The sequence below is a fragment of the Pollicipes pollicipes genome, unplaced genomic scaffold (genome assembly GCF_011947565.3).
Source record: "Pollicipes pollicipes isolate AB1234 unplaced genomic scaffold, Ppol_2.1 Scaffold_6052;HRSCAF=7182_pilon_pilon_pilon, whole genome shotgun sequence".
Classification (NCBI taxonomy): Eukaryota; Metazoa; Arthropoda; class Thecostraca; order Pollicipedomorpha; family Pollicipedidae; genus Pollicipes; species Pollicipes pollicipes.
The window spans coordinates 24,274,667-24,286,404 of NW_023596805.1; the positions used below are offsets into that span (position 1 = coordinate 24,274,667).

At 52.3% G+C, this 11,738-nt stretch overlaps 1 protein-coding gene across 1 annotated transcript; it reads right to left on the reverse strand.

Annotated features, from left to right (window-relative positions):
* Positions 1–3,413: 3,413 nt before the first annotated feature.
* On the reverse strand, positions 3,414–11,411 carry Rack1 (Receptor of activated protein kinase C 1). The gene is made up of 6 exons (XM_037227913.1): positions 11,205–11,411; positions 8,815–9,004; positions 7,521–7,746; positions 5,500–5,610; positions 4,534–4,674; positions 3,414–3,653 (listed from the first exon to the last, which is right to left on the reverse strand). Exons 1-6 carry the CDS (start codon positions 11,320–11,322, stop codon positions 3,477–3,479), a joined length of 963 nt encoding a protein of 320 aa, XP_037083808.1. The 5' UTR covers positions 11,323–11,411; the 3' UTR covers positions 3,414–3,476.
* Positions 11,412–11,738: the final 327 nt, after the last annotated feature.

The following is an 11,738-nucleotide window of genomic DNA, read 5'->3' on the forward strand; positions in this document are numbered from 1 at the left end:
TTGTGTACATTCTAGTCGGTCAACAGCACAGGTGGACTCAGCACGGCTCAATCACGCTTCGCAGCTGGATGTGGATCAGGATGACAGGTGTCGGCGACCCCGTCAGGTGCCAGCTGACCCCGAAGCCGGACCAGGTCACATGCCAAGCGCGCGCTCTGCGACGCAATGCCAATGACGTCACCTCATTTCATCACGCAAACCGTTTGTGACCCGGACCACACCTGCGCCGTCTACGGAGCATCGGTGTTATGTCACATTTGTCCCGGGACCAGCGCTGCCACCGATCCGCTAAAGATTCGCTCGCACGCAGTTACCGTAGCCTCACTCCGTTCGCTGTGATGCCAGGTTGTGGAACGATGTTCTAAGCAACATTGGTATGTCTCTGCACAGGCCAAGGGTAGCGAACAGGGGTCTTTTGGACTAAGCGCCCCTTCCTTGTAAATGTCGAGGGTCTCCTGGGACCTACGGCCCCAAAACTTTTGAACAGTCTGGCGCCTGTAGGGCTTCTCAACAAAACAATAAGCCCTGGGGACATCAAAAGGGGACCCGCGCCGAAAAAGTTCCCCGGATCTCCAAGCAGGGCATCTAAAAAGGCGAATTAAAAGGGGACCCTATGGATGAAAGGGCCCCTGTGCCCCGACTTTATGCACCCCGAACGAGTATGTCTGCTACGCATGTCGGTTTCTCAATCTCACATTTTCGGGAGCCACGGCAGACTTCAGCGCTTGTTCAGTGGTGTTCGGATAACAGTTGAAAAGCCTCCAATGGTTATTGTTTTGGAAAGCCATCTTCCGCGAACATTCAACTAACATGCACCGAAGCCGGGATGTCACATTGGTACCGCCGGCAAAACTGGCGCCGGCAAGAGTGCTACGATATTGGTCACGCGCGTCATTATTTTGGCCGCAAAAACTTATACAGACTTAACTCATACGCGACATTACTTCTAATATAGAAATTTCTACGCGACATTGGTGATGCATGACAGAACTTTTGCTTCCACGACTTACACCCATCATTACTTCTACTGCAATCTTAGTAATTACTTATTGGCGACATATCATCTGTTACACCAACTTATACGCTACGGTACTGTTCTACAAGACAAAACTTATCCTTCAAAAGCTTATCAGTCGTTGCATCCACTGCAAAAACTTAGCCATTACTTGTACGTGATATTACTTCTACAACAGCTTGTACGGAACAATAGCACTGCATGAAAAACTTATGCTTCAAAAATTTGCGTCATTGCTTCTAGTACAAAACTGGTACAATCGTCACTTATGCCCAACATCACTTCAAATGCAAAAACTATGCTCCTCATGAGTGCAACACGAGGAACTTGTACTGCAAAATCTTATACCCGGCATTACTTCTGCAGTAAAACTCGCGGAACATTAATTGACTCATCGCCCGTACCGTGTAGCATAATATAACAAATGTCTTTGCGGTACACTAAAAAGTTTCAACTCCATTTGGACTTCACGACGTATCTTCTATAGAAATTGTCGTGCATAATTTATGGGTATTTCTTATATATGACATTTGTTGGAGAAGTAAAGTTGTGGATATTTTATGGCTGAAAAAGTCTGATGTAAAAGTAAGGACAGATATAAATTTTTGAATTGTAGGTTGTATCGCGTAGCACTTTTGTCGTGTATACGTATTGGCAAAAGTATTATCGTAGCACTTTTGTCGATAGAAGTTTTTGCTGTAGCGTACTGTAGCGGTTGTACTGTACTGTAACTGTTGCTGTAGCGGAGCCGAAACCGAAGATGCAACCGCGCTGACGCATGCCACCGTCGGTCTGGGTGTGGGAACATGGTCTGCTGTGTGATCCAGCAGCGCCCCGTGGGTATTACACGAAATGTTTCGCGTTTGAAGATATTGAAGTATAAGATAGGATGAATAGTGAACATGCTCCTCCATACGTCACGGCTTTGATTACGTCACCGTACCTTGCACAACATCGATTGAGTCAATTGTCAAAATTGACTCAAATCAAAAAATGACAAAAAAACAAAAATTGAGTCAAAAGTCAGTCAACAAAAAAAGTCAACAAACAAGCCGTTATGTCTGGAAATCGTGCTCACGAACGCCAAATGTGAACGAACCTACCATTACACTTTTATCGGCCTTCGTCGCCGACTGGCTCATGGCAGGGGAAGATTTAAATGACGTTAATATGGCGTCGTGGGTGCTAAAGTGCCCATAAAACACCTTCCCCATTTACGCGGGCGTTTAACTCCGAAACTAGAGGGATTTAGGTCCTAAGAAAGGTAGGGCTATGAACTGCGCCAAAAGGTCTTCAAGATGGTTATTTCAGTTCAAACTCCGACAAAATATGGAACACTCCCCTTCACACTGTTGCCCACCACGTGCATTCGAAGTGTAACATTGCCCGGCACCGACTTTCCGACGCTGCCAGCCCTGAGTACACCCCCAACGTGGTCTTTATACACGGACACCTGTCGTCGGTCCCGTGGTACGGCAGTACCCCAACTGCAATCCATGCAGGCTTTCATACGGACGATGCTGTCTGCTCGAGCTCCGCAGAACGAGCCAGCACGGAGCCTGTCCGTTCCCACACGTCACTCGAGCAGTGCGGGTCAAGTGACGGGCATCCAGCTGGCCGGACTCCCAGGAGTCGGTTGATGGCGATCCCAACAGAGGGGCCGGAGAGCACGGTCAACGGCGGGACGGATGCCGGCCGGCCGCCGTTCCCATTATTGCGCGCACGTTCTGTTCGGGCCTGCCTCTGTGGTCTACGACGTACTGATGCGCTGTGGGCGGTGTCATGGCCCCGCCGCGACACCGCAGTAATTTGCAAACAAATCTCGACTAGCACGTGCCGCACCCGTCCCCCCAGCCTCTCTCTGGAACATCCCGCAACGCTACCTCGCGAATTTCTGTATGAGGCCTATTCCTGAATCCTGAGCTACACCTCTGCCTGTAAAACCAGCAGCCACGCTCACAAACATGCTTCTTCCTCTCAGCTTCCCCATTAATAATAGTCGCAGAGACCACTGCAGTATCATCGAGCGATGACCACTGCGTACTGGAAGGCCTCTACTTCATCGCATCACCGCGTCGACCCGAGCGCCGCCGGACCGTGCGCTGCTCCGACGGGTCGGCGGCAAAGACGTCACACGCCCTATATTGCCGACCTAAACGCGCATCTACCTACTCCCGTGGCCAGCGAGCGATCAAGCCGCGACTAACGCCCGCCCGCTCCGGGATCAAGCCGCGACAAACAGCCACCGCTCAGGGATCAAGCAGCGGCAAACAGCCACCACTCCGGGATCAAGCAGCGGCAAACAGCCACCGCTCCGGGATCAAACCGCGACAAACGTCCGGCTGTTCCAGGATCAACCACGACAAACAGCCGGTCGCTCCAGGATCAAACCGCAACAGCCGACCGTTCCGGTCCGATCGTCCGTGTATTGTTTCTCTCGGCGCGCTCGCGTCCACAAACACTACCGAGACGTGATGGACACCTGCCACACCCGAATCTTGTTGTCCGAGTAGCCGGCGAACAGGGTCTGGCCGTCGCCGGACCAGGCGAGGCTGAGACACTGCGGCAGGTCGCCCTTGGCCGACAGGTTCACCACCTCCGGCTTCAGCTCCTCCACCATCTGCTTGCCCTCCAGGTCCTGCCGGCGAGGCGACGAGGTCAGACGGCGACGTCGACGGCACGGCGTCATCACGCTTGGTGAGGCTTCGCTACAGCGGCGCACATCGGCACCTATCCCAGTCAGACCCTACCATGGCGGCCACCAACGGGAGTATCGACGTACGGTACTACTTATAAATGCTCAGATCCTTAAGTATGGTAAATCCCTCAGCATGGCAAGTAAGGGATACAGCTTCTGGTTTTTCTGCGGATCAGTCCTTCCGCTGAAAATGGCCGATGCACAATGCATCGGGATGCGTGCCTCAGGTGGGCATTTTCGGCCGAACAACCCAAATCATGAGCGTTGTGGTGCCGGCTGAGTTTTCATCGAGGCTTCCGGACTTCCGTAAGTGTCCATTACAGACGGCGGCGGCCATGAGACCTGACCGACGGTTTAGTAAGTTGCACGGAATCCCGTACACAAATGCATGCTACGGAACCGTCCGCCGCGGCCTCTCCTCAGATTTCAATGGCGACACTGCGGAAGCCTCCGCAGAATGGTCCCGATACACCATTGGCGTCACGCAAGGACAACGAGGCTCCCGAAAACGCGAATTTATAGAGGTTTCGTGGCTCACTTCGGATGGCCGTTTCCGGCATGTCTCCTTCCAACATGAAAAAGATCGACGCAACATCACGTGCATCTTGGGACCTGCCACATGTCTTACCAACCTTGACTTCAGCGCTACATGCACCAGGGCTTCAGTCCAGTTACACTAACACAAACGGCCAGGGGCCCGTGAACGCGCCCCCCCCCCCCCCCCCCCCCAACGGGCACCACCAAACACCCTGCGCTGCGAGTCCAGCCGGCCGCGACCCCGCCAGCGGCCGGAGCCGTGGCGTGACGTGACGTGACGTACCCAGATGCGGACCGACGGCCCGGTGGCGGCGCACAGCCAGTAGCGGTTCGGCGAGAACACCAGCGAGTTGATGGTCTCCGTGTGGTCCAGCGTGTACAGGTGCTTGCCGTCGTTCAGATCCCACAGCATGGCGCGCGCGTCCTGTCGGAGACAGACAGGCAGGTGACGTCACACACGTGCAGGTGCGCCGCGGAAGTGACGTCACAACGCGGACGGGGGGGGGGGGGGGAAATGCGTGCGGTCAGGGACAGTTACACCGCGATACTCTAAACTTGTCTCATGACAGAAGGCGTTAACCAAGACAACGCAAAACGAAGGCACGAACACGGGGTACTTCCGAAAGATTTCCAATTATTTCCGACGAGGCTTATATTTCGTATGAGGCTAGACGCCTGTCATATAGCTAACAGGCAGGGTGGCTGTTGGCTGTCGCCCTGCTTTGGAGCTATCTGTGTCACTATTGCACCAGATTCCACCAAATTCATTTACGGGGCAATGAATCTGTCTACTAAGGTGCGTAATGCCTCCACCAAGCACATTCCTACATCAATTCCACGTAAGTCTGCATCAGACAAAATCAAGGCAACACTGCATCAACCTGCGGAGTGATAACCAAACTCAATCACATCGCGAAGTGATTGATCGCATCACGTCGACACACACGCGTTACACATTTAAGTATTGTATAAGTATGAAGGCTGCGTTTGGACACGGTCATGCAGCGTCCAGTGACCAACCGCAGGGTTGAGCAAACCGCATCCAATCCAACACCGGGTCCATACCCGACCCACCACGACCAACAAAGCCCATAGCACAGACGGTGCCACAGGCCACAGTGGCCTGACACGCGAAACAATGGCGGCCGGAGACGACAACGATACCGGGGCTCGAACCTGGACCCGCCGAGTGACAGCCGACGGCGCTCACCACTCGGCCATCACGCCGCGCCCTGACCCGGTGACTGACCTTGCCGCCGGAGGCGCAGAGCGAGCCGTCGGGCGAGATGGTGATGGTGTTGAGGTAGCCGTGGTGGCCGCCGTGGTTGGTCTTCAGCTTGCAGTTGGCCAGGTTCCACACCTGGCGATAGGCGGCAGGCGTCAGACGCGCCGCCACGCGCCGCGCCCCTGGGACACGCCCCCAAACGGGAACAGGGACGATCGCCAGCACGTGACAACGAATCCCACCGCACCAAAGAAGATGATGACTAGTTCGGCTTCAGGGCGCGCCGACCGCTCTGGTCATATGGCGCCTATGGGTGCTCTGCAATCGTGCGCGAGAAAACGGTGCTGCCAATACCCCCCCCCCCCCCCCCCCTCCCTCACGCAGTACCACACCCATCAGCCGGTCTCACAGCCGAGAACAAACGAGGCCGTTCAGCCCCCGCCCACTCCCTGCAGGCGCCGCTCCTGTCACCCGTGTCCAGCTGATGGGAGAGGCTGCGGTTGCCTGGCGAGTGTTACATGGAGCCACGGCCGATCGGCGGAGCCGGGAGCCTCTCCTCCCCTCCCCCAACCGCCAGCCGTCCGCCACGGTCTGGTCCATGGCAGCCACACACCAATATAGGTAAAAATAAAAACCGCGCGCAGCACTGAATTGTGAGATTGCGCTGACTTTTAAAAAGTCAGGTTGACAAACTCAACTGTTAGGCTGACTTGCGTTGGAATAAATGCAATGGACACATATTGTGTAGAAGACATGTCACATCCAAATTAACTAAGTTCCGACTCAACGAATGGTTGGTACTCATCGGTGGAATCACAAGGTTTCTGACCTATGCACCAGATTGTTGTGCAGCAGCTGTGAGCCTGCTTGATAACATTTCTTGTCATATAGCTAACAGACAGGTAGACAATCAAGACATCAACCCGTTTTGGAGCTATATGCGTCACTATTGCACCAGATTCCACCAAATCCATTTACAGGGCAATGGATCTGTCTACTGAGGTGCGCTTCTCCCGAGCCATCACGGCACATTCTGACCCATACGGCAATGATGCCGCGGTCAAACCCGGCATTCCAAGAGCCCAGCTATGCGCCGACATGGCGGGACGCCTTCTGCTGGGGCCGAGGCGGCAGTGGTCCTTCGAGGGGCTGCTGTCTGGATCCACGGGTCTAGGGGGTCTCCCCCGGGCTACCGACATTTTCACGGACCCTCGCTTCCACGGGATGTGGCGATGCTCGCCGTAGCTCCCACGCACGTCGACAATCAGGCATCAATAGCGTGCCCGCTCCCATTGTCATGGACCGGCTCTGGGACTCAGAGGTGTTTGTTACCGGCCTACGAGTTCCAGCGCGTGCACCGCCGTGCCAATAACCCCCAAATGTATTGCACTGCCAGTTCAAAACGCCCGGATTTACTCCCTCCTCCAGCCTTTTGTGTCTACATCAATTACACAACACCTACGCCAAACTGGCGCCACTTTTACGGATATGGTCGTCACGTTGGAAACCCTCGCGCCATTTGCTGGGAGTGCGCAGAAACACCGCGCGTGTCACCTCACACGCAGACACCCAATGAGGAGACGAGCACTGTGTCACAGGGCTAGATTGACCAACACTGACATCCCCGATTTTTCAATTCAGGAAAATTTCTATTGGGGCAAATCTCTCAAATGCAATTTCTGCATCCTCACAGTGAACTGCAAAATGCCATGGCATAATCCAGCATACTATCTAATAGCGCCGAGAATAGAAAAATATCATAAACGGACCGAAGCACCTGGTTGGGGGATGAAGGACGACAGGGAAGTGAAACCGATTCGGGCACAAAAATATCTTCCGAAATGGAAGCAATTATTTAGCGTTACAGGTGTGCGACTACCATGGTCAATTTCCACTCAGCAGAATTGATCTTGATTCACTTGATTCTTTTCAATTACACCAACACATCACATAACCCTTACCACCCCCCCAAGGCCGCACCTGCTCCGTCTCCCCGTGCCCCCACCCCCGCCTAAACACCACCCGCCATTTGCCATCTGCCTCACCTTGACCATCTTGTCCCAGCCGGCGCTGACGATCAGCGGGTTGGAGGTGCTCGGCGAGAAGCGCACACAGCTGACCCAGTCCGAGTGGCCGTCGTCCTGGATCGTGTACTTGCAGTCGGCCAGCGTGTTCCACAGCTTCACCGTCTTGTCGCGCGCGCCCGAGATGATCTGGCGGTTGTCAGCCGAGAACGCCACCGACAGCACGTCCTTGGTGTGGCCCTCGAACCTGCGGTAAGTGAGGTGAGATGAGACGAGACGAGACGAGACGAGACGAGACGAGACGAGTTGAGTTTAGACGAGGTGAGATGGGGAGGCGACGCGAGAGGACCGCTCGGCCGCGGAGGTAATCACGTTCTGAGATCAAACATGCGGCCAAATTTGTCCAGACAATCAGGACAGAAGGTCCGTTCCATCTACTCCTCACAATTAAGATGTCAAGTGCAGCCAACTGGCAGTCAAAACATGCATGAACTACATGGCAGGTACACCGTGAGGCTTGGTGGCCTGCTTGAGAGCGGGGACTGGTCCACATGAAGGACCAAACAACATTAACAAACCATTTGCAAATGACGATCTCACTGTCCACATGGCCTAGCCCGCTGCGCACATTCAGCCCAAGCTAATGCCACAAAGTTCATGCAAACACAAAACATCCAGCCAGCCCAGACCCCCCTAAAACCACCAGTTACACCGAACGCCGCCATAAGTAAAACGTGTGATGCATAGAATGCCCACAATACCGAGACGAGAAGAGAGGACAGCAGTCTTGGCCGCGGTGCGTGTCAACCGAACGCCGCGTGTTGTTTGGAGGACGGCGTTGGAGGTCGGCGGCGGCACGAGCGGGAGCGTCACGCTGCCACGCCACGGCCGACAGCGCCACGCTCCCCACGTCTCCGGCAACGGGCCTCGCATGACGCGTGGACTTAGTGTGACAGCATCGCTGTGGAGCGTGCCAACGACCGGCGCGTCCCGTCTTTTTGGGGGTAGAGGGAAAGGGGATGAGAGGGGGACAGTAAAGGACATACAGCGCTGCACGCACGCTGTGACCGACCTGTAGATGATGTTGCAGAGCGGGTGGGGGGGGGGGGGGGGGGCGAGGGAAGGGTGATGCGTTGCGCCGCAGGTGAACTCCACGCGATGGATGTAGGGGGCTGCCGCACCAAGGAGTGGGGGGAGGGGGGGGGAAGGGTTCCGAGCTATCCCGTGAGCAGCCTGCATGTGACGTGATAGGAGGGTGACGGGTGAGGGGACGGGTGGGCGAAGAGCACAGGGAGGGCCGCGTGTCGCCGCACACCTGCGCGTGGTGTTGCTGGTCTGCAGGTCCCAGAGGCGCAGCGTCTTGTCCCAGGAGCCCGAGAGGGCGTAGTTGCCGTCGGACGACATGACCACGTCGGTGATAAAGTGGCTGTGGCCCTGTAGGCGCTTCTGCGGCACGCCGTACGTGTTCTCGTCCCGCGTCAGCTTCCACATGATCAGCGATTTGTCTGCCGGGTGGGACAGGCGACGGCATTAGGTGGGCAGGCAGGCGGCAAAAGCATCGGGACTGGGGTCCAGTGTGGGCCAGTATACAGACTCGCGGACAAGAGTCAGCAAGTTTAGGAATGAGTCAAGTCAGCCAGCATCATAATGGCAACTCACAAGTTCTAACAATTTGGTGACAAGTTCACTCACTCAATACCCACCTTTCATCCCATTACATGGTAGTGCCACAGCCTGCATTGGACCCCATTCTACCTGCTGGCACTCACCCTTCACACAGTGATGTACACTTGGACTATATATGGTATGGAAACAGCACTTAGTCTGAAGGCCCAAACACATTATGCTTGTGGTATGTTTGCAACTGCCAAATCTTCCCACAAAGATGTCATCCCATGGTGTGAGGGAAAGACGCTGGACTTGCGGCCCAGCCATACTGGTTGTGATGATAGGGCAGGTACCCTGTGTGACCCAAATTGCATGCAAAGTTGGATAGCAAATTAATGGTCAGTGTCAGCCCATGTCTGGGGTGGCTATGTCACAGTGCTGCATGGTATGCAAAACCCTCCCCAATCCTGTCTGGTGAACACAAGACAAACCATTCGTGAAACTGGGAGGGGGGGGGGGGGTACAACTAGGGTGGTGGTATCATGGTCTATATCAAAGCTTTGCATGGCAAACACTCTACACTTGAAAGCCATCCAGTGCAAAACACGCAGATGCATGCACTCGGTGTGTGTACTTTCCCACCTAACACTAGAAAAAATCATTGTACACCATTTGTCCTGTTTAAGGTGGAACATATCATAAATAATCTCAAAACAGGTAGAATCATGCTCCTACCTTCAAATTTTAATAACTATGATAGCAAGTTCCCGAGTGCCACACCCACCACCTTGACTCCCCCGTGTTGTTTCTGCATTGACATTGGGTAATTACAAAATTTCCACTTATCAAGAACCATAAAAAATGTATGGGACCATGGTAACAATAATAATGCAATGAAAATTGTTTCTTATCGCATTTGGGTACATTCATGAAATCCACAGGCCAGGATAGTCCAGAACATAGCCTAAACTAGCCTAGCCTAACCAAACCTAACCTAAGTTTATGGTTCCTGATGCTGTTTGATGTGCAGTAATGTTGTGACTGTGCACAGTAATGGCGCCAGAGTCGCGGCTGTTGTGTTTGCAGCAGTCAGATGTTCAGTATCATAATTAGTTAAGTTCCAAGGTAAGAGTATAGATGACCTGTTTCTTGATTAATTATATGTTCTGCCTTAAAAACAACAATTGATGTACAATGCTCTTTTGTAACATGAGGTAGGAAAGTACACCCTGACCATGCACTCAAACCCCATTCCAAAGAAGGCTTGGAGTTCCAGGCTTTCTTGGAAAACAAGGAAATTGCAATGAAAAACTGTGCGAAATATGGTAGAGATTTGGCTATAATCCGCAAGCAGTGTCACTCATTTAGTGGTATGACATGTGATGCTGTTATTTTCAGGAGCAGCTCGCCTTTATCTGGCATCCCTACAGAGAACAATTCCTTAAATTTGTTTCCAGTATATTTGTGGAGAACACAATGTCTTAGGTCTAAAAACACCACAAAACAACCAATTTTCAGACACTGAATATGCTCATTCCTAATGTCAGTGCGCTTTAAAAACAGCCAACAAAGTTTATACCATGGGAACAAATCAAGGCCACAGTGTAAGATTTTGCTGAATTCACAGGATAATATCTTAATGTTCACACATCTTTTTATCCTAACAGTGTTTCAAGCTTGTATAACATCATTTCACAAAAGTTTTGCAAATCACTGTGCTGTTAACATTACAGAACACCACTTTGCAATATACTCCTGCACATCCACCATTGCAACATCATCATTCATTGACGTTTGGCCACTTTGCCATGAAATTGGTGATCATGCATTATAATGAGCAATCAGATTAACTGCACCCTTGTGATCACATTTTTGACAAAATGTTACTGCTACACTGCATGTAAAATGTATTTTCCCTGTCTGCGTTAACAATTGGCATCAACTACCGCAGCAACGCAAGGGCACCAACATGTGCTTGGCAGATATTCTGGAGTATATTCAAACATGACTAGTTGTTCGGCCAGGAGACGCCCTCAACCTTGCACCGCCCAGATATTTCTATACCCGCTAAAAATAATAATATGCCTGTTTGCTTACCGCGAGACGACGACAGGATCATGTCCGGGTACTTGGGGTTGGAGGCAATCTGGGTGACCCAGCCATTGTGCCCCTCAAGCACACCCTTCAGCTGAAGGGTCTCGTGAGTGTCCGTCATGGTGCACGACACTATCACAGCGAAATTCGCTGCTTTACATTCAACGTTACGGATCGCACGACAACAGTCTGTCGCCGGCGATGAAAGGAAAGACAGCGCCGTCTTTTTTCATATCTAAAAATATTTCCACGCTATCCGCGTTGTAAAAGCGCTGCAAATGAATGTGTGTGTTAATTTTAAGTAATATTACGGCATGAAGTATTTTTATCTGATATCCAGCGACCAACATACACTTAATTACAATATGACATTGGGAAAGAGCCATCAATAGTCCCAGAAATAGCTCCTTCTTTATGACCCAGATAAAATGTGACAACAGGCTTTACAACCATGCAGATTTATCCCGAAAAGCTAAAACAGCCTTTTAAAAGCTGCCTTATCAAAATCTGTGAACATTTTTTAGTTAGATCATATTT